At 45.9% G+C, this 23,251-nt stretch overlaps 1 protein-coding gene across 6 annotated transcripts in view; it reads left to right on the forward strand.

Moving 5' to 3' along the window:
- Nucleotides 1–23,251, forward strand: part of RNF157 (ring finger protein 157) — a 78,407-nt gene that overhangs the window by 24,529 nt on the left and 30,627 nt on the right. The window contains exon 1 of one of the 6 annotated variants that reach the window (XM_032870556.1): nucleotides 8,730–8,838. The exons of 3 other annotated variants lie outside the window; for them this stretch is intronic. In XM_032870556.1, coding sequence (XP_032726447.1) covers nucleotides 8,836–8,838 — 3 coding nt within the window. In that variant the 5' untranslated portion in view covers nucleotides 8,730–8,835. Of the gene's footprint in view, nucleotides 1–8,729; nucleotides 8,839–11,541; nucleotides 11,734–13,250; nucleotides 13,361–23,251 lie in introns of those variants that run through there. 2 more of the 6 variants (XM_032870553.1, XM_032870554.1) reach the window with 2 other exon arrangements.

The following is a 23,251-nucleotide window of genomic DNA, read 5'->3' on the forward strand; positions in this document are numbered from 1 at the left end:
GACTTGAACTCACCACCCTGAGGTTAAGAGTCTTGTGCTCTGGTATTAAGGACAGCACTTGCGACGTTGTAAATGGTGGAGTCACAAAATCATACGCCCGCAGCTAACATTACACTGTATGTTAACTAACCGTGATTTATTTTTTACAGCATGTTTTTTTTTTTATTTTATTTATTTGACAGACAGAGATCACAAGTAGGCAGAGAGGCAGGCAGAGAAAGAGGGAAGCAGGCTCCCTGTTGAGCAGAGAGCCCGATGCGGGGCTCGATCCCAGGACCCTTAGATCATGACCTGAGCCAAAGGCAGAGGCTTAATGCACTGAGCGAGCCACCCAGGTGCCCCAACTAATCAGGATTTATTTATTTATTCATTTATTTATTTAAAGATTTTGTTTATTTATTTGACAAACAGACATCCCAAGTAGGCAGTGAGGCAGGCAGAGAAAGAGGAAGGGAAGCAGGCTCTCCACTGAGCAGAGAGCCCGATGCGGGGCTCTATCCCAGGACCCTGGGAACATGACCTGAGCCGAAGGCAGAGGCTTTAACCCACTGAGCCACCCAGGCGCCCCCTAACCGGGATTTAAAGAAAAACTTGAAAAAAGAAGAAAAGAAGAGCCGCCGGCTCTACCAAGTGTTCTGGCTAGGCGCCCCCGAAGATTTATTATTAACCTCATTTTATAAGAGGGAGAACTGAGGTTCCAAGAAACGAGTAATGGCCGTACTAGCATTTGCAAAGTGCGTGCTGGGTCCCAGCCACTGTTCTAAGTGTTTACGTGACGTCTTCCCAAAGTTAAAGAACCAGCCTCGCCTGGCCGCACACCAATGCCGTTTCCACTGTTTCCATTGCTTCAGCATATCCCGCCTTCCTCCAGAAGCTCCGGGGTATGGGGTAGACGGAACTTAGAAACAGGAAATGTCTGCAGAGCAACAGAGGTCTGAGTGACGGGGTGGTGCGGGGCGTGGGAGCGGGAGCGAGCCCCGCAGCCGTCGTTGTGGGTCGCTGGTGCTGGTGCGGAGCAAGGCTGAGGAGATGCTTGAGTTTTTGCCAGTGGGGTGGGGAAGGGGCTTTCCAGGAGCGAGGCACAGAGCATGGGCTTAAAAGTTTCCCCATTGTTGTTGGATCAGCAACTGCTGTGTGCCAGGTACTGTGATGGGCGCTGGGGGTACAAAGCTGAAATGAGCGTGGTTTGTTCCTCCCTGGAACAAGTAAGGAAGTCAGGCTGGCAGGAGTGCACGTTTCCTGATGGCCAGACAGGATCGCAAAGGTAGGTGTGGGGCGCTCTGTTACCTGCAGAGGTTTTGACTCTGTCCTGTAGGCTGTGGGGAATATTGAAGATTTTTAGGCAGTAAGCGACCTGGAGGGGAAAAAAATATATTTTTATTTTATCTTATTTTTTGGTGATTGGTTTCCATTGTTTTCTTCCTTTGTATCTGGAGCAACCGACACCCTGCTCTCATTCACTGTCCAAGAGTGCTTTCAATATACCCCATCCTTTCTGCTTCACGTTTAGTCCTGCCAACTAATGCTCATCAAATGTCTGCTCTTTGATTTGTTACTCTGCCTTAGCAATTAGGGTAGAAGGCTCTTTCTTTTTCCGTAGAGCTGGTAAGGATTTTGCTTCCCTCCACGGGAGTCAACTTGTGCTTGGAAAACGGCCCTTTCTTCTTATGGGGGCTTGCTTGCCATTAGCTTCCGTTACTCCCTTTCTATTTCCTTCCCTCTAGTGTCAGAACAGGTTCTTTTTTGTTTTTAATTTTGAAATTTGGGGGCCATAGAGATTATTTAAACACAAGTAAATGCTTCTCTGGGGTCATTTGGAGGTTTCTGCTGGCTGGCACAACTTTCCATTGCTTGCCTCGTTGACACTTCTCTGTGAACCTGCGAGCTCCTCCCGAAGCCCTGGAAAGCAGCCTTGGCCTTACACTTGAGACTTTTCCCAGAGGAGCATCAACACTGGACTTTTTGTTGTTTCTATGCGGTCGTCAGTAAATATGTGTGATGCTGTACTGAGCCCATGTTTCCAAAAGTCATCACATCAGAGTCACTTCAGATAGGCAGCTCGAACTCTACTACACAGAGCGAACGCAGCACATTCCCTTTTCTTTCCCTGCATGTTACTCTGTGACCATAACAGCAAACGTTTGCTGAACACTTCGGTTTGCCAGGCCTGGTCATTCTAAGCCCTTCGTCTGTGTTGTCTCATTTTGTCCTCCCACCCGGCTGAGGAAAGTGCGTCTTGGACAGATGAGGATCATGCGCACGCGGAATTTAAACGCAGATCAGTAAGCCTGTGAGTGCTTGAATCGGGATTTGAACCCAGCAGCCCAGCCTCAGAGCCGAAGCCCTCTGTGTTGGTGCTAGTCAGGACAGGTGGGCTCAGGAACTCCGCCCACGTCATGTCGCTGAGCCTGTCCTCGTAGGTCATCAGGTGCAAACTGTGAGATGCGGAGAGAGATCTAAAAGTAGACCTAGTGGCAGGGACGTGTTCTTTTGGAGTAGCTCTCGAGAGAGCGGCCGTGTGGTGTGTAATTCCATCCGCTGCTGTGACCTCTGTGTTTTGCTGTTCCTGCACGTCACTCCTGGGCGAGTTGGGGGAGGGTGGCCCAGAGATTGAGGATCGACTTGTAGCTTGGGTTCCGAGGAATTGACTTCCACTGTCTAGAAACATGTCCCTGGGGTGAATAACTGGGCATCTGGTTGCGGAGGGAAAAGAACAGCCTTTTAGAGGCATCAGGCAGGGGTGCTGGGCGGGCTCAGGGGGTTAGGCTTCTGCCTTCGGCTCAGGTCATGATCTCAGGGTCCTGGGATCAAGCCCCGCATCGGGTTCTCTGCTCATCAGGGAGCCTGCTCCCCCCCCCCGCCATCCCGCCTGCCTCTCTGCCTACTTGTGATCTCTCTCTCTTTATCAAATACATAAATAAAATCTTAAAAAAAATAAATAAAGGCATCAAGCAGCCCCTCCTTCCAGAGAGAATGAAGATGGGGAGAGAAAGATGTTGAAATAAATTGTTATATAAGATATAAATACCACAGACTCCCTGGCTTGTGGGACTTGTGGTCTTTCCTGTCATTTCTGACTGATCGGACTAAAAAGTATCTTCTACAAACGTATCACTCAGCCTGTAGTTTGTACCAGAGGCCTCCTGATCTACCACTTACTGTAACCCTTCAAAGTCAAATTTAGTGTCAAGTCCTAAGTGTCAGATTCAAAGAACCAGAGTGTGCATGTACATAGAAGGATGGTTGGGGACACCTGGGCGGCCCAGTCAGTTGAGTGCCTGCCTTCAGCTCAGGTCATGATCCGGGGGTCCTAGGATCGAGTCCTGCATTGGGCTCCCTGCTCAGTGGGGACCCTGCTTCTCTCTCTGCCTGCAACTCCCCTTTCTTGTGCGTGCTCTCTCTCTCTCTCTCTCTCTCTGACAAATAAATAAAATCTTTGTGGCACCTGAATGGGCTCAGTCATTAGGCGTCTGCCTTTGGCTCAGGTCAATCCTGGGGTCCTGGGATCGAGTCCTGCATCGGGCTCCCTGCTCAGTGGGGAAGCCTTCCACTCCCCCTGCTTGTGTTCCCTCTCTCGCTGTCTCTCTCTGTCAGATAAATAAATAAAATCTTAAAAAAATAAAATAAAATAAAATCTTAAAAAAAAAAAAAAGGATGGTTGAAGAGAGACTGGGATCACGATTTCCGGTTTTGTTTACATCTTACCATTAAACCCTTTGCAGCCTTGGCAAATCTATCACTAAGGCTCTCAAATTACCCAGTGTAAACGGGGAGAGTTCTGACTTTATAGGAATGTAATGCTTAAAAAATGCCTTGGAATTGCTGGATGAGAAGGAGCCCAGAGCGACGGCGGCCACACTGCTACCCTGTCAGGTCGGTTACTCACGCAGCTACTGACAGTTTTGCCTGGAGAGAACATTCACCGGCCTTTAAGTAAGTGTCTTAAGTAGCAAACAGGGCTTCTGGAGGGCTTTCTGTTCCAATCCCTGCATGTAGAGGAGCTGAGATCGCTGTGTTTATGCATCACAGTGACAAAATGTTAACTGAAGACCACCCTTCCCCTTCCTGGGTGGAGACGAGCCGGCGCTGATTTTCTGCTCCTTTCCTGAGCGAGATCTTCTGTAGTCAAGGTGAATTACTACTGAAACTCTAAGTTATTTCGAGGCTCAGTGAACTGAGGCTTGTGAGAGAATCGAGTGGGACCTTGACTCTACCTGAGTTCAGACATATCCTCTCAAGTTTGAGGAAAGTAGTGGAGTTTTAGTCGAGCCCCCAGTGCTCCACATCATCTTGTGTGTTCTGTCCCTGGGCTGCTGGGACGGCTTCTTCCTCATGGCGTCTGCAGCCAGGGCGGCCCAGCTGGCCTTCAGAGCCAAGGTGCACGCAGGTGGGCCTTTCTTCTCCCCCTAATAGAGATATACCCTATCAAGGCTCTGTAACTCGAGCCCTTTTATTCCCATATGTGCAGGGAGAACAAGTACTTTATTATAATTTTTTTGTTCATTTGAGAGAGAGCAACAGTGAGACATACCGCAGAGGGAGAGGGAGAAGCAGACTCGCCGCTGAGCAGGGAGCCCAATGTGGGGCCCGGTCCCAGGATCTTGAGATCATGACCTGAGCTGAAGGCCAATGTTTCATTGACTGAGCCCCCAGGTGCCCCGAGAGCAAGTTATTCAAAGGAACCTGACAGTATATTCATTTGTGAAGTAGAGTTTTACACACATAGAGCTTTATGTCAGTCATGGCGCCATTCATTTATTCAATAAGCATTTGCAAGTCCAATACTGCACTAGCAACTGGGACTGCAAAGATGGAAAAAGCTTGGCCCCTGCCCTGAGGCGCTCACGGTAGGATGGGGCAGGCGGGCTGCCCTGACTGTGATCTAGTAAGTTCTATGGGACTGTGTAAGAGACAGGGCCACAGTGCTCTGAGAGCAGAGAGGAGTGAGGACGTTTTCTCCCCAGGGCACTGGCCCTGAGAGGTGGCTCTGTACTAGGCGGGATGAGCAGGCTTTCCCACGTGGACACCGGGGAGAGCATTAAGGCAGAATTAACAAGCAAAGTGAGGAAGAACTAAGATGCAGACGTGCCCGTTGGGCTTCCAGAATGGTGAGGAGGCTGTAAGGATTGGATCACGAGGAGCGCTGCGGGAGGGGAGGTTGGAAAGACAAATTGGGCCTGTGTTCGAAGGGTCATGAGGAATTGTACTGAGAAGTTTATGCCGTTCTTTGTAAGACAGTAAAGAAGGTCACAGTCATGAGTTGCTTTGCCCCTGACTAGCTTTGTGGTGTCGGTTAAGGTATTGGCCATGAGTTAGCCTCAGTTTCCCCATCTATAAAAATACCTACCTTGCAGATACATTTTAAGGATTCAAATGACAGCTACTGTGATTTGATTGACCTTTCAGAACGTTAACTGCCTCACGACGTAGAGAGTGAATTGGAAAGAGAGGAGATGAGGGACCAGTTAGGTAGTCGTTTGTTTTAGTTAAGAAAGAAGATACTAGGACGCCTGGGTGGCTCAGTGGGTTAAGCCTCTGCCTTCGGCTCAGGTCATAATCTCAGGGTCTTGGGATCCAGCCCCGCAACGGGCTCTCTGCTCGGCGGGGAGCCTGCTTCCCCCTCTCTCTCTGCCTCGCTGCCTACTTGTGATCTCTGTCTGTCAAATAAATAAATAAAATATTAAAAAAAAAACACCATAAACTGGGGCCTAAACAACACGTATTCACTGGTCAGAGTTCTAGAAGCTGGGAAGGCCGACATCAAGGTGCTGGCAGGTTTCGTTCTGGTGAGGGCCATCTTGCAAGTGACTGTCTTCTTCTTGCTGGGTCCTCCCATGCTGGAAAGAGAGTGCGCTCTCCCTCTTTGGCTCCTTTTAAGGGCACTAATCCCATTTTGAGAGGCCCACCACTGTGGCCTCATCTAACCCGAATTACCTCCTCATCTCTGAATACAGTCCCATTGGGGGTTAGGACTCCAACATACGAATTTTTAGGAGGACATAGGAGAGCTCAAGGCAGGAACATGCCTCTTTCCTGTGGGGGGTGGGCATGCCTTGTAGGTTGAGTTATTTGCCTTTGGCACGCTGTCTTCTTTCTTCCTTCCTTTATAAACTGTACCACAACTGTGTTTGACATTTAATTTGGCAGTATTTACATTTTTAGTTATGCAGACCTTTTGCTCAAGCGACTTCATTTCTCTGAATCTCCGTATACAGGAGCAACACAGTCCTTTCCTTTATGTTCTGCTACAACATTGGTTTCCTCTTGACACCAGATGTGGGCTTTGCTCGCATCAGGCAGGAACTGTTAATTAAATTATAGTGTGTCTACACTAAGAACTGGTATTCAGCCAAAAATAAAGTAGATTTGTACCCACTGAGATGAAAATATGTCCAGGACCACATGGTTTGCTGAAAAAAGCAAGTTGCTATGTATAATGTGGGATCTGACTCCATTTCTGATCAAAACAACAGTGTGTCATGATATACGTATGTTTGTGTGTTTATATTTGTAGGTGCATAAAATACGTCTGAGAACGACGCATTTTAGCCTGTTGCAGTGGTAACTCAGTGTACGTCAGCGTGGGGAGGCACTGACTCCTGACTTTGTATTCTTCTATATAAATATGCATTTGAATTTGAATTTTTCCTAATGAACACATGGTTATTTTTAAAACAGAGACATTTAAATTTTCTGTAAAAATAGGAAAAGGGACTACGGCTAAGCAGGGGAGGAGGCAGTTCTAGGAAAATACACGGAGTAGGAAAGTTCGTGAAATTCATAAACAGTCTCATTGTTTACTACAGTAACTACAGGAAGGGTGTGGCCTCCTGAGTGGGGTTGGGGTCTTGTGGAGAACAATGAAAAGATCAGAATAAGCATGGTGAGGACTGGAGCCAGGTAGCTTCATCCCACTGGTGTCAATACACAATGATTTACATGTAGAAACACTCGATTTGGGGCCCCTGGGTGGTTCAGTGCTTTAAGCATCTGCCTTCAGCTCAGGTCATGATCCCAGGGTCCTGGGATCGAGGCCCACATCAGGCTCTCTACTTGATGGCAAGTCTGCTTCTCGCTCTCCCTCTGTGATCTCTGTCACTTTCACTCCCTCTCAAATTAATTTTAAAGAATAAAATAAAATAACTCGCTCTCCCTGCACACATGGGAATAAAAGGGCTCAATTTACAGAGACTTGACTCACCAGTTTTAGAAAATTATATAAATGAAATCATTGTAGGACTTCAATTTTGAAATTTAATTCATTTTTATATTCTTGCCAAAAACTTATTCCATTTATAGTACTTTTCATACTTAATAAAGATGAAGAAATTATTTCAAATGCCTTCTTTAGGGAAAGTTGCTTCCTGCCACATAGTGAATAAATATTGAATATGTAAACAAACATTATTTTGCAATGTGAAGATAACATTGTCATATTTCCAAATATCAAGAGAACATAATCAAATGGTAGATTTTATTCTAGATGGAGTTTGTTTGTTTAGTAAACGCTACACCCAACGCGGGGTTTGAACTCATGCTCCTAAGATCAAGAGTCACATGGTTTACCGAGGGGCCGGGAATGCACCCCTCTAGAGTTAATTTCAACTCGCTCTTTTTTTTTTAATTTATAAAGATTTTTATTTATTTATCTTTATTTATAAAAAAATTATAAAGATATAAATAAAGATATAAAGATTTATAAAGATTTTTATTTATTTGACAGACAGAGATCACAAGTAGGCAGAGAGGCAGGCAGAGAGAGAGGTGGAAGCAAGCTCCCCGCTGAGCGGAGAGCCCCCCCAATGCGGACTCGATCCCAGGACCCTGAGATAATGACCTGAGCCGAAGACAGAGGCTTTAACCCACTGAGCCACCCAGGCGTCCCTCAACTCACTCTTGATTCCAGAGATAACAAGAAAAAAGCTCCTTCCTTTAATATTTTATTTTTATTTATTTAACAGAGATCACAAGTAGGCAGAGAGGCAGGCAGGTGGGGGGGGTGGGAGCATGCTTCTTGCTGAGCAAAGACCCCGATGGCGGGCTTGATCCAAGGACCCTGAGACCATGACCTGAGCCAAAAGCAGAGGCTTAACCCACTGAGCCACCCAGGCACCCCACGCTGGTTCCTTTAAAGGAGAGCAGGATAGATTTTTTTTTTTTGATAGATAAATAAGAGCTGAAATAGACTTGACAACAGGTGCAAAGTCAGCTATACCTTTGGAAAATAAATTATAGCATAAAAAAGACAACTTTGGAAGTTGGGTCCAGGAATTTGCTCCTTGGCTCGAAAAGGGTCTTTTTGCTCTTCTGTTCTGGGGGTTTTCTGACCTGACACCTCTGTTTGACAGAGTTGGGTTTCTGTAGTAGGTGGATCAACAGAGGAACGGGGTCCTGTGGCTGTGGGCAGGCAGCAGTGTGACGGAGGCCAGCAAGCCACGCCACCGAGTGCAGCCAGGTGTGACCCTGACGTCTCCAGTGACAAAGACCTCAGGAAGGGTTGCTGCAGAAGAAGTCAGACCCTCTGATATGGCTGTTCCCGCCCCCTGGTCTTTTTCTTTTTCTTTTCCTTTTTAAACCACTCCTTTTAACTTACTTTCTATTATTTTTCTTCTCACTTTTTCATTGAGAATTGTGAAATATTTGTGTGTGAGGATACGAACCATATATCTACGGTTTAAAGAAACTGTAAACAAACAGCCTGTACCGGCCGCCCAGATCAAGAAGCGGAGCATTGCGGGCGCCTCAGAGGTTCTCCCTGTGCCCGACGCTGACTGCATCCATATCACTTGGTTAAACAATAGCTTTTTGGAGATAGAATTCCCCACCGGTTTCTGCATGGTGGAGTTACCGTCTTTCTTCTTGTCGTTAATAAGTATCTTGGGGAAGATAGTTTGAAACTACTGCTTAGATTTCTTTTTTTTAATACAAAAACATCAACTAAGTTTGCTCCTTCCTTTCACTAAACGTGCTGCATTGCCCCCCACCCCACCCCCCGCCCCCGCTTGTGCTCTCTCGCTAGGGAAACAGGGCGTTCCATATTAGACCTACTGCCTCAATTTGAGACGTAAGACAGGGACCAAGGTTTTCTCTCTGGTGTGTAAACTTCAGGATATGGTTATATGGAAAGAATCTATAGAAAGTGGGGCGCCTGGGTGGCTCGGTTGGTTAAGATCCGACTCTTAATTTTAGCTCAGGTGGTGATCTCAGGGTCGTGAGATCGAATCCTGTGTCGGGCTCCGTGCTGAGCGTGGAATCTACCTGAGATTCTCTCTCTTCCTCTCCCCATCTCTCTCTCTCTCCAAAATAAATAAATAGGGACAACTGGGTAGCTCAGTCGGTTAAGTGTCTGCCTTCGGCTCAGGTCATGATCCCAGATCCCATGCGGGATCGAGTCCTGCATCGGGCTCTGTGCTCAGCGGGGAGCCTGCTTCTTGCTCTCCCTCTGCCTGCCCCGCTCCCTGGTTGTGTGTGCTCTCTCTCTGACAAATAAATAAATAAAATATTTTCAAATAAGTTAAATAATGGGGCACCTGGGTGGCTCTGTGGGTTAAGCCTCTGCCTTCGGCTCAAGTCATGATCCCAGAGTCCTGAGATCGAGCCCCGCATCGGGCTCTCTGCTCAGCAGGGAGCCTGCTTCCCCTTCTCTCTCTATCTGCCTCTCTGCCTACTTGTGATCTCTCTCTCTCTCTGTCAAATAAATAAAATCTTTTAAGAATAATAATAAGTTAAATAAATAAATAAAACCTTAAAAGGAAAAGCTATAGAAAGGGGTTGCAGTATAACCCGAAATGACGGCAGAGAGGACAGAGATTCTCTGGAGAAGAACCTTTGCTGGAGATGGAGGAGGAACAGGAGTTTTTAGCAGCTGTCAGCCTCCAGTGGGTTACCGTCTCTGCATAAGAATCTCAAAATCAGTTTGGATTATAAAAGAGAAAGAATTATAAAAGGGAGAGGGAAGTAGAGGAGGAGAAGGAGGAAATAGTTTTCTGTTCTTACCTTTAATCTGGCGTCTGTGCTGGCTAAGGTTTTCTATACTAATCATTAGGCTGTGCCCAGTGTGGATCTTTTTCCCCTCCCCATGACACAAACCATTGATTGATTGACTCACTCTTTCACTTTCATTTACCATTTTTTAAAAAAGATTTATTTTGAGAGAGAGAGAGCAGAAGGGGCAGAGGCAGAAGGAGAGAGAATCCCAAGCACACTCCACACTGACCACGGAGCCCGACGTGGGACTCAGTCTCATGACCCTGAGATCAGGATCTGATGCCCAGTGACTGCACCACCCAGATGCCCCTCATTTACCGTTTTATCGAACACCTCTGATATTCCAGGCTAATGTTAAACACTAGAGACACAAAGGCAGGTAAAATGCAGTCCCTGAACTAAGGAAGTTCTCCAACAGCCAGGAAACGAGAACATCTTGGAGGAGGGGCTGAGGAGGGAAGACACAGAGGCAGCTAAACAAGACGAGGTTGGTGTGGTCCAGACGATTCCATCTAATGAAAACTTACCATCCAGAGAGCTGGGGAGCCAGGCCTAGATGGAGAGGCCTCTCCTGCCTTCCTGCCACATGAGATTTGATGCAAGTCTCATCTCAGGTTGCGGTGGGAATCAGGAGGATGGATGGCCCTGGTACATGAGGCAGGACTTATGTTGGCAACCAGTATAAGCAGCAGTCTCGGCGTTGGTATCTTCCAGGGCCCCCGAAAGGGCATGGCCTGCTAGTGGGTTTTCCCATTCTGTGTGGCGGACCCATCCTCACATGCCTACTCCTTTAAGCCTTTTGATCTTTTCTTCCAACGACTGCTGTGCCAGATTCTGGAATCCGTTAGTGTGGTCTGTTGCTTTTCTAAGCTCCCATGAGGCCATCTTCCCCAGCCCATGTTAGACCCAGGGCCCTTCGACGGTGTTAATTCTGTGTCACGAGAGTATGTCCTCATACCAGCAGGCTCTCCCTCCTCCGGCTTTATACTCCACACCCCTTGGCCCAGTACCCTGAGACCACTCCCACATGTGTTGTTCTGACCGGCGCCTGTGTTAGCCTGGACCTTCGTACCTTTGGAGTAATAACTCCCCCTTCTCTTAGCAGGCCTAGGAGGGCCCAGGTGAGTAATACTAAGATTTGACCGTAATTATGGCCTGTGGCCAGGTGGGAAGTGGGGCAGCGCCTTTGTAGAGCAGGCACTGTCTTGTCAGGCACTTGTCTGAGACCCTTGTGTCATCCTCAGAGGGGACTCCCCTGTCTTCCAAGGAGAGGGAGTGGCCACTTTGCAGGCCCAGGGAATCTGGGGTTCGTGGTTCTCAAGTGAATGTACACAGACATCCCGTTCTCAAGCCTTCTCCAGAGTCCACTCTTTCCCCATCAGGGCCCCAACTTTGTTAACCTGGGCTGAGAGCTCAGCCTTCTTTTTGGTGTGGCCACTCCTTAAAGTTAGGTCCCGTGCCTGTAAGAGATGACTATCTTAGAAAATTGGCCACAGGAGTCTGGCTGCCTGTCATAGTTGGCCTTAAATTGTTGATTGCTATATCCGAGGCTGGCTTTTTCCCTTTTCGATGAATGGATGGCTCTTACTGACAGCCGCCCACTTCTACAGTTTTAATGTCTCCATTTCTCTTGTACTTCCTGTACCAGACCCCATAAACCAGCCTGTGCATCCCCGGCCCCGTGTCCCACCACCGCAACGCGCCAGGGACCATCTGGGTGGGTGGGTCCTCCCTGCCATCTGGCAGGTGAGTAACCTACCCAAATCCCACCCCCAGATACCAGCTTCTCCAGAAACAAACCTGAGATGGAGATCTTTGTGAGAGCTATTTATTGAAGGAAGGCTCTCCTGGGAATGGGGATAGCAGAAGCCAGATGGGGGTAGGGGGGCAAAAGTGAACAACGAACGATGTGGTCTTGGCAGAAACTCGCTTCAGCCTGGTCCCTCGGGAAAGCTTCGCAGTACAGCTTATACCGCAGAGTCTCCCGATCTTGAGGCAAGGGTCCTGGCCTTTTGTCTGCCCTTGCCCACGTCTCCCTGGCCACTGACGGCCCCATGGTGGTATGATGAACGAGAAATCAGGGCCACTTTCTTGGACCAGGAGGCTCTGGTTTGTAATTGCTGGAGAAGGAGCAGCTCTGGGCTGTTTGTGGCCAACATTCCCAGCAGCTGGAGAACGGGAACAGTGAGGGCTGGAGGCAGGTACGAGAGCATCACTGCACAGCTCGTTCTCACTTCCGTTCTTGCTTGCTTTCTCTCCTTGCTTTTTAATTGAGTAGCACATCTTAGGAGATCATTCTGGATCTATTTATATAGGGCTGGCTTGTCCTTTTTAAAAATGATACTTGGGTGGGTGCCTGGGTGACTCAGTGGGTTAAAACCTCTGCCTTCAGCTCAGGTCATGATCTCAGGGTCCTGGGATCGATCCCTATGTCAGGCTCTCTGCTCAGCAGGGAACCTGCTTCCCCCACCCCCGACTGCCTCTGCCTACTTGTGATCTCTGTCTGTCAAGTAAATAAATAAATCTTTTTAAAAAAATGATACTTGGGGCACCTGGGTGGCTCAGTTGGTTAAGCATCTGCCTTCGATGCAGGTCACAATCCCAGAGTCCTGGGATCGAACCCCACATCAGGCTCCCTGGTCAGTGGGGAGCCTGCTTCTCTGTCCCCCACTCCCCCTGCTTGTGTTCCCTCTCTCGCTGTGTGTCTCTCTCTCTATCAAATAATAAATAAAACTCTTTAAAAGATAAAAGTGATACTTTTTGATGTATAACAGATACACTGAAAGGTAACAAATCCTACACGTACACTTGATTTTCACAAAGCAAACACACCTCTATGACCAGTGTCCAGATCAGGAACTAGAACATGGCCTGACCCCCAGAAGCTCCCCAGATCGCCCTTCCTATCACAACCCCTCGCTCAGGGTAACCGCTATCCCGTCTCCTCTCCTGATTTGATCTTTATGTAAGCAGAACCGTACACACGTGCCCTTTTATGTCTGGTTCCTTTCACGCAGAATGTTTGTGAGATTTGCTGGTCTCGTTGCGTCGATTGTTTCTTCGTGTCATGCGGTGCTCCGTGTGTGATGTTCCACGGTTCACCTGCACGATGGTTTATAGCCTTCAGCACGCTGTCGTGTGGAGCTACGATGAATAGTGCTGCTGAGACCGTCCTGTCCCTGTCGTATGGATCTCGTGGGCCACGTGTATGTGGGTGTCTTCCGAGTGTGCCTGGGACTGGCCTTGCCTCTGCTTGGGAGTATGCTGTTGTCAAGACTGCTGAGTAGCTTTCCACTGCAATTACACCAATTTCCCTCCAACCAGCATGGTTCAGAGTCCCCAGCCCCTACTGTTTTCCATCTTTTTCATCCTGGTGAGTGTGTAGGATTAATTCTTATTTTCCTAATGATTCATGAGGTCAAGCACACTTACACATGTTTACTACTGCTCTGTGCAGTGCCAGTTCAAATCTTTTCTTTTTTTTTTTTTTTTAAGATTTTATTTATTTATTTGACAGACAGAGATCACAAGTAGACAGAGAGGCAGGCAGAGAGAGAGGAGGGGGAAGCAGGCTCCTGCTGAGCAGAGAGCCCAATGCAGGACTCAATCCCAGGACCCTGGGACCATGACCTGAGCTGAGGGCAGAAGCTTAACCCATTGAGCCACCCAGGCGCCCTAGTTCAAATCTTTTCTGTTAGCTTGTTTGGTTTCTCTGTTAGCTTATCTGCTTTTTCTTTCTTTGTAAGGAATTACTAAGAAAATAGAAGTCCTTTCTGAGATAAATATATTGCAAATGTCTCTTCCCACTCTCTGCTCGCCTTTCACTGTCTCTTTTTCTTTGAACTTATGTGTTTTCATTGAGATATAATTGACATAGAGCGTTGTGTAAGTTTCAGATGCACAGTGTGGCGATCTGATATATTCATGTATTACAGTGTGATTGTGGTGTTAGCGAACAGCTTTCTCAGGTCACATAGAGAACCCTAACCCTATCCGAAGCCCGGCACAGCTCTTGAGTGCTTCCTGCAGGATTGAGTAAAACTCCAGTATTTCACGATGCTCGAATTACTTACTCAATGTGAGGTCAAGCCAGATCTGACAGGAAGAAGAACGTCCTATTGAAACTTCAAGTTTTTAGCTTTGAACAGAATTTTCTTATTCATCTATATTCAGCCCCAGCTACCATAATTCATGTTTTCCTTTAATACCAGAAGTGCATCTAACCTGGAAGGAAATCAGGCTCTGTCCTGTGCCGTACCATCATGGAAGAGGAAACTAGGATGTTTACACAGGGATGAATTAAAATGAGGCCTGTTTGGGGACTTGAAAGAGCTGCTCCCATCTCACCAGGATGTATCCTGCTTTCAGGAGAGGGTGTATTGGCATCCCAAGCCCTAGTGAATTTTGTTGCCCTTCAAATCCTCGAGCCTGGCTTCTCCCCTCTTCCTAACATACACGACAGGCTCGGGTGGCAACGGAGCACACAGTGTTGTCTGGGAGCTGACAGAGGCTTTGGGTGTTTTATGTAAGCATCGGAAAGAATGTGTCTTGTCATTCTGGAAAGGGCAAAACTGTAGGGCTAGGAAGCAGATCCGTGGTTGCCAGAGACTGGGGTGCAGGGAGGGGCTGCCTACAGAAGGACCTGAAGCAACATTTAGGGGTGATGGAAGTGTTCTGTCCCTTGATTATGATTGTGATGACATGGCTGTATGCGTTTGTCAGAATTCAGAGAACTGTACACTAAAAATGGTGAATTTTCTTTTGATGTAAATTAGATCTCAATAAACCTGACTTTATTTTTTTTAAATATTTTATTTATTTATTTGACAGAGATAGAGATCACAAGTAGGCAGAGAGACAGGCACAGAGAGAGGGGGAAGCAGGTTCCCTGCTGAGTATAGAGCCCGATGTGGGGCTCGATCCCAGGACCCTGAGATCATGACCTGAGCCGAAGGCAGAGGCTTAACCCACTGAGCCACCCAGGAGCCCCCAGTAAACCTGACTTTTAAAAAAGGAGAAAAGGGGGGGGCGCCTGCATGGCTCAGTGGGTTAAGCCTCAGCCTTTGGCTCAGGTCATGATCCCAGGGTCCTGGGATCGAGCCCCGAGTCGGGTTCTCTGCTGAGCAGGGAGCTGCTTCCCTTCCTCTCTCTCTGCCTGCCTCTCTGCCTACTTGTGATCTCTGTCTGTCAAATAAATAGATAATCTTTAAAAAAGAAGAAAAAAAAGGAGGAGTAGGGGGGCCCCCCGGGTGGCTCAGTTGGTTAGGCGTTTGCTTTTGGCTCAGGTCATGATCCCAGGGCAACCCAGAATCAAGCCCCGTGTTGGTCTCCTGCTCAGCAGGGGGGGGTCTGCTTCTCCCTCTGCCCCTCACCCCACTCCCATTTTCTCTCTTTCTCTCAAATAAATAATAAAAATAAAATCTTTAAAAAGAAAGAGAGAAAGGAATCGTGGTCCATAGATGTGCCAGTGCTGTCTCCGAAGCCTGCTCTCAGCGTCACTCAGGGAGCCCCTACCCGTGGGCAGGGACCACGGAGAGAGGTGCAGAGCTGGGGTGCACGGGGTGCTTCATGGGGTGCAGGGCAGCCTGGCCTCTGCATGGGCAACCCTCCGCCGCTCTCAGTAACCGCAGCGGGTGCGCGTGTCTCCCTGCAGGACACAGGCTGGTTGTGCAGTCCTGTGCTTGGTTTTCCTCAGTGGCTCATGGTTGTTCGGGGTCACGTCGTAGAAGTCCTGGTTGTTGGATTGCCAGGGCCGCAACCTTGCTTACCTCCCATTCCACGTTACAGAGTATCTCCCGTTGCCTTCCAGCTATAAGCTGAGAACCTCAAAGAGCCTTCCAGTCACCATGGTAGGAATTTCTATGTCTCCCCAAGAGCCTGCTGTTCCCGAGAGGTTGAATTCCGGTAGGGCATGTGGCAGATTTGCAGCAGCTCTCCTGGGTCACAACAAAGTGAGATACATCCTAATGCTGTTTACTCCAAGTGCTTTGGGATTCACAGATATGAGAGATTTACCTAATTGCTGATATTTCATTGGTATGTTCAGTTTTCTAAATACAGGTGGTCCTTGTTTCATGGGGCTTCATCTTACTGCGGTTCACAGATGTTGAGTTTTGTTTTTTGTTTAAGATTTTATTTATTTATTTGACAGAGAGACAGCGAGAGAGGGAACACAAGCAGGGGGAGTGGGAGAGGGAGAAGCAGGCTGAGCAGGGAGCCCGATGTGGGACTCAATCCCAGGACCCCGGGACCATGACCTGAGCTTAAGGCAGATGCTTAACCACTGAGCCACCCAGGCACCCCAGATGTTGAGGTTTTTGGTTTTGGTTTTTTTTTTTGTTGTTTTTTTTTTTTTTTAACAAATTGAAGGTTTATGGCAATCCTGCACTGAGCAAGTTCTAACAGCATATGTTCCCTTCATGTCCCATTCATTTGACTCACTTTATTGCAGGGGGTCTGGCCATGAACCCGCACAAATCTGAGGTCTGCCTGCATTTGCAACTGTATGACAGGTAGAATTCTCTAAAGAAGATGGTGTTATTGTGGCACCTGGTTGGCTCAGTCTGTTGAGAATGGGATTCGGTTTCAGTTCAGGTCATGATCTCAGGGTCCTAACACCAAGTCCCACATCGGGCTCTGCACTCCGCATGGAATCTGTCCCACTCCCTCTGCCCCTGCCCCTATCATCTCTCTCTCTCTCATAAATAAATAAAATCTTTTTGAAAAAAAGAACATAGTATCACTAATGAAAATCACAAGTGATCACTAATGATCACCAATATTTTCATACCATTGTATGAACCTTAAAACATTTCTTATTGATTTTTAATTACCCTCGGAGATAGACGAGGGCTGTAAATCCCATTTTACAGATGAGGAGACTGATGCCCAGAAACGATAAATTACTCCCCCAAGGTCTCACTGATCAGTAAATGCAAGAATCGAGGCCTGAAATGGGGTCTTCTAGCTCCTGGTGTTGCCATCACTTTATTAAATAGTCTCATTTCTATTCTCTAGTCTTAGCTCCTAGTTAAACTTAATTTTTTTTAAGTTTATTAAAAAACACTTGGCGGTGTGTGTTTTCTAGTTATTCTGTGAACACTCTTGCTGCTAGCCTGCCACTTAGCCTGAGGGGCAGAGAGGATCCTGAGAGCCATCATGGGCCCTTTCTATGCTCTTCTGAAGACCTCATTGATGTATTCATACCTATTTCTGTCTTCTCCATGTTCTGGTCTAATCACTCTGGGTGATACGAAGACAAGTGCAACATGAATTTTTTTCCCTCAAGTTTATAATCATTTTCACAGGAAGATCAAACACATGCACACGCAGTGTTGTACAGTTTTGCAGAAGCTCTGAGAAAGGAACTTTATGACATAAGTTTGCTGACTTGGAAAGTGCCTCTAAAACACTTGAACTTGTGGTTTGTTGGTCAATGTCGTTTCTTAACAAACCAGCACACAGAGATCTGCTGTGGTATTCAGCAGTGAAACTAAAGCATCTGTGTAGTAGGAATTTCCTCGAAATTTCTTTGAAACATACTGGAGCTCAGTGTACACTCTCACCCCTGTTTCCTGTTGTCGTCGGACACACTGCCTTACGGGAAACTATGCTTACTGCTGTTGCATTTCAAAGAAAAATTTGGTTAATTTTTTTCAGATTTTAAAGAGATGCATGGTAGCCTTAATTTATAACGAAACTGTTCTACAAATTCTATAAAAGTCAAAGATTCCTGAGTCCAGTAACAGTTTGCTACATGTTCAGACTAGCGTCCCCAAGAAGCACCCTTATTGCCACCTGTAAGATGGCCTTGCCAGGCCCATCATTAAGATGGCAGCCCCAGTCATTACAGAAGTCAGTCTTTAGAAGGCAGCACTGATAAATGAAGCTTTGCGTAAAGGTTGCTATCATACAAGAAGAAAACGTAGTCCCTAGCCGTTTTTCTGTTTATTCACATTTTAAATGCTGGAAACACCACGAGTGTATATCCTCAGCTAACCTGTACCTTAAAATATGTTTAAAGGAAAGCGCAGAGCACACGGGTGGCCTGAGCCCTTCACAGAAGTAATGATAATAATAGAACCCGTGGGCAGAGGTGACGGTCTACGAGGTTATTTCACAATTAATAACTAAGCCATTGTCTCCCGGCCTCTAACCTTCCCAGATGCTGGGGCTGGGGCCCAGGGGTCCCATTTCTCCATGGCCCGCAGTGCCCTGCCAGGCTCCGCCAACAGGGGGTGCTGGAAGGGTGGGGGAGCAGAAGGGTCCCCCTCAGAAATCGAAAAGGATCTGCACCAAATCAGTAGATTGCTTTGGGTAATATGGACATTGTAACAATATTAATTCTTCCAATCCACGAGCATGGAACATTTTTCTTCCCATTCGTCTGTGTCATCTTCAGTTTCTTTCTATCAACTATACTTAAAAAGGAGAAGAGAAATTCTGAGTCCCAGGTTCAGCAGGTGTCTGAGATCAGATAACCTCCACCTCTCCCCTCTGTTCCCTCAGCCTGGAGGGGAGGGAGCTGCTTCCTGAGGTCACTCTCTGTCAGCTCAGTGTCCCCTTCTTGTGTGTTTTTTTTTTTTCGTTCTCTAATGTCCATTGAACCAGTGCCTTATATTAAGTTCTATTAAAATAACCAGTGTGGTTTCTCTTTTCCTAACTGGACCTTGATTAATAGAGCCCTTAATCTCACAAATTATGAGGTGCGAATAGGAAGCATATATTACTGGTAAGGAAGTGGGGACTTACTGAGGTACAGTGATTTGTCGGAAATTATATGACCAGTAGTGCAAGAGACAAGACCTACACCTTCTAATGTGAGGTCCTCTGCTTTCCATCGCATCTTAGCATTCCTCTTGCTGAATAACCTTTTACACAACCGTGGTCCGTTTAGCCAAACTAAAAATTAGCATGGGTGCGTTACTATTTTTTTTAAAAAACTCCAGACTTTACTCAGCTTTCTTTTCACAAAGAAACCCAAACCAAAAAAAAAAAAAAAAAAAGGGTAAAAAATCAGAATCAACTACTACAGACTTCATTAGGACCACACTAGTTTTTCTACTCATGTCTCTCTTTCCAATCCAAGATCCCACATCACCTCCTTGTCTTATCTCCTTTCATCTGGGGCAGTTTCCCGGTTTTTCTTTATTTTTCATGACCTTGACAATTCTGAGACGTACTGGATAGGTATTTTGTAGGACTTCCCTTCGTTTGGGTTTTCGGGTGTTTTCTTGTGATCACACCAGGGCTACAAATTTGGAGGAAGACTCCCAGGTGGTAAGTGCTCTGATCACCTCAGAGGTGCGTGATAGCCCAGCTCAGTACTGCTGATGGCAACCTTGATCACTTGGTCAAGATGGTGTCTGTCAGGTTTACCACTATATATCTTTCCTTTTCCATAATTTATTTGTTAGAAGCCAGTCACTAAATCCTTGCTGAACTTTTGACTTCCCACTTAATTAGGGAGCTATGCTTTCTTAACAGATTATTAACTAACGCTTAAAGAATCTTTGTATTAATGGTCAAGAATTACAAACCTAGGAGTCAGATTAGCGATGTTAGGAGATGTGACTGTATATTGCTTCTTGGGGAATTATTATCCATTGTACCATCTTTTGTCTTGTACCATGTTGAAACTTGGAACTTGGCTATTTTTAGTCTCAGAAAGCTTATGGTTAATGCCAGGACACCTTTTTATTCTGGATGAACTGGAATCACCCCGACAGGCCCTGAAAGGTGATCAGAAGCTCAGGGTCTTGATAACTCAGGGGAAATCAGTAAAAAGAGGAAGCACCCTAGAGACACAGTTGCTGAGAAGAGGAAAATTGGAGATTTTAAAGGATGTAGCTGAAGGAGTGGAGATTTGCAAGAATGGGCTGAGAGGGGACAGGTGAAAGACATGGAGAGAGGCGGAGATCTCAAGTAGGAGGCCAAGGAAGGGATGGTGCTGGAACACAGAATGAGAGAGAAGCCAGTGACAAAAGTCGACCTTGGAGCTGGAGTGCATTTTGTCTCTGAGATTTACCTTCTGTATTCAGCCTATAGAGGTTATAGTTCTAGCTGCTAGATTTCACTATATGGAACACTTAAATGAGCTAAGGCTTTCGTATGAGCCAAGTTAGGGGTAGTTCAGTTGGGCTATAACCTGGGGTATTCTCTGCTGTTAAAGGTGGCTGAAGAAGAGTCAGAGCTCTCAAAACTTCTGGAAGTTTAGCAGGGCAGAGTGAAGCAAATGTCACCTTGTTAAATCAGCTGCAGAATCCAGATCATAATATTAATAACTTAGAAATTAAAGTTACCCAGACATACGCCATAGGTTTTTATTATATGTTCATTATATGGGGTTTCCAAATCTCATGGTTAGCTGAAGAAAATAAGGGTTACTTATTTTATTGTTACTCAGTAGGGTTATTGACTCAGAGTAACCGCTTTCTTCCTAGGGCTGTATCGGCAAACCGGTAGCCTCGCCAAACTCACCAGGCCTCACCAGGGCTGAGAACCCTGTCATTGATTGGCTTGTAAACGTACCTAGTTCTACATTTCATACTGCTGTCCTTTTTCTCAAGCCAGAGTGTATTTTCTCTCCAGGAATATGAGGGGAGACTTGACAACTCTTATAATTAATCTTAGACCTTATTTATATCATGTTAGAGTCAGTTTATTTCAGTGGGAGCACAGAAGGACCCCTTTAACTTGAAGACCAGCTTACAGTTTTTTGTTTTTGAAATAAGGAATGAAGAAGCCTTTGTTCCTCTTGCCCATCTTAGTAATTGGCCTGTTGAAAAATGACTGGAAAACTAACACTCAGTGACATTCATATACTTCTTTGGGAACAGAAAAAAAAATATGTGTGCTATCTTTTAAAATACCTATTTTGACTAATACCGGTGCTTGTCTCTCTGGGCACATTCTTTACATAGAGTGTCAGGCATCTGAAAATCTCTCACTTAAAAGTGGATTCTTACTTGTGAGCTAGGTTATGAGTCTTTCGACCAGATGAAATCCGGAAGTCAGGCGTTCAGAATGGAGTGCTTGTCTGAAAGGAGTCGTTTCTCTGACCATTAGTCATTATTTACCAACTTGCTAGAGGGAAAAGATGACTGTGCCACTTTAATAAAAGCACTTCTTTTTTCCCTTTTAACCCCCCCTTAAAATTCTCTGGTGTCAAGCAAAATCTTTTATATCTAAAAACAGCTCATCTTCAGAAAGGTACTTTTATTTTAGAAGCACAAAATGAGTGGGTTGTGCTTTATATGGTCCTGTTGGTGGAGGGGGGTGCGCAGTGTCTTGGCGAGAGCTATCAGTGGGGAACTGAAAGTCAAGTAGGTTTCAGTTGTCGCCAAGGCAGTACACAGCAATGGTCATTGACCCAGATCTGTGTGATTTTATGGTGGGTGCTTTACTCTGCAGTGGATTTTTCATGCTTTTCTTATCACCTATTAGGGTGATTGGAGAGAATTGGTTAATTAAGAATAATCTCATCATAGGGTGTAAATATTTTGGAAAAGGTCAACATTAGATGTGATGTCACATAGCCATGACACTGGTCCTGTGTGCTTCCTGCCAGGGGACCTTGCGGAGGAGTTAACAGACTATAAATAGACTGCCTTCTTGGATTGATTCCTTTGGTAACCAAACCTGGACGCCGAGCATCTTTGTGTTAAGGTCATCTTGTGACACCCTTGTAGTGTCTCCCTCCCATCTTTGATATACATGAGAAGAGTGTCTTGCATGTTGTCAGCTTTGTGATCAGTGGTCTTTCTACACTGGTGATTGACTCCCCATGAGGATTGGATGAGAAATCAGTGAAAAGGGGTTTTACTGCTGTAAATATAGCGCATTTGACGTTCTGGTCTACAGCAGGCACAATACAGTCTGTCTCAGGGCTGCAGCTGGTTAAATAGGCAAATCTGTATTCATTTCACAGCGTTCAAGCCAAGACTAAACTGTTCTCCCCTGACGCTGATTTAAGAAAATGTTCTAAAGCATCACCAGTCTAAAAATACCCACTGGTAAGTCTTGGACACACTACACATCTGACAAGAGGGGAAGTAGAGAAAACTGAGAAAATAAGCAGACATCAAATGAAAAGGAAGTGAAATTTAAATATAAAAGCCCTATAATCTATAAAAGAAAGCATTCATGTAGTGCTGTAAATGAGTTATTCATACGACCCCAGATGTTGGTTTCCATAGTAACTATTATTTGATTCTTTGGCACAAATATTACATATCTGCTAATATATAAAATGAGTACTTTTCTATTTTAATTATAGATTGTCTAAAATAATCTCCTTTCTCTTTGGAAGCAGGGTTTTGGCATTTGGAGCATTTTCTTTCCTAAATAAAAACTGAATTAGTGCATTTTAATTTGTTTTTCTCCTCCACCCTTCCCTCCCCCCGTTTTTCGGCCTTTTTTCCTATTAAGATTCCTTTCAAGGAATGTTCATGGCATCATTGTTTATGTAGTGAAAACTAGAAACAGATCAAGTGTTCATTAGTGAAAGATTAGTGAGTACATAATGGTAGGAAGTAGACTTCTCTAAAAACAACCAGGGCTCTTTGGAGACACGATCAATTCCAGGTATGGAGAAAAACACGAGATTGACCTGGAATATCTTGTGGCCCTAGAAAGTAAAGAAGTGCTCACAAAATGATGGAGGCATTGCAAAGGACAGAGTAGCCAACTGAAGGAGCCCCCAGTGGCCATATCTGGGCTGCCATATGCATATGACCAGGCCTGAAGCCAATAGAAAATGTTAGCAAATTATGAGGTTTTTAAAAAAGATTTTATTTACTTATTTGACAGAGAGAGAGTACAAGTAGGCAGAATGGCAGGCAGAGGGAGAGGGAGAATGAAGGCTCTTCGAGGAGCAGGGAGCCCGACGCGGGGCTCGATCCCAGGACTCTGAGATCATGACGGGAGCCGAAGGCAGTTCCTTAACTGACTGAGCCACCCAGGCGCCCCAAATTATGTATTTTTTTAAAAAAACTTTTTATTGAAGTTAGTTATTTTTCTGAATGACCATAGTCCTTTTTACAGACTACTGGGAATTGCCCAATAATTTACAGCCAAAATAAGGTATTTTATAACCTCAGAGGCATTGTGATCATATTTTCTACCACAAAATCTGAGTGCATCTATTGGGGTGGTTTAACAAAATCTCTGAAATTAGAATGGTTTAAAAAATCTAGGACGGGGCACCTGGGTGGCTCAGTAGGTTAAGTGTCTGCCTTCGGCTCAGGTCATGGTGCCCGGGTCT

This window comes from Lontra canadensis, unplaced genomic scaffold (assembly GCF_010015895.1).
Source record: "Lontra canadensis isolate GAN:19392208 unplaced genomic scaffold, GSC_riverotter_1.0 scaffold41, whole genome shotgun sequence".
In the NCBI taxonomy this organism is placed as follows: domain Eukaryota; kingdom Metazoa; phylum Chordata; class Mammalia; order Carnivora; family Mustelidae; genus Lontra; species Lontra canadensis.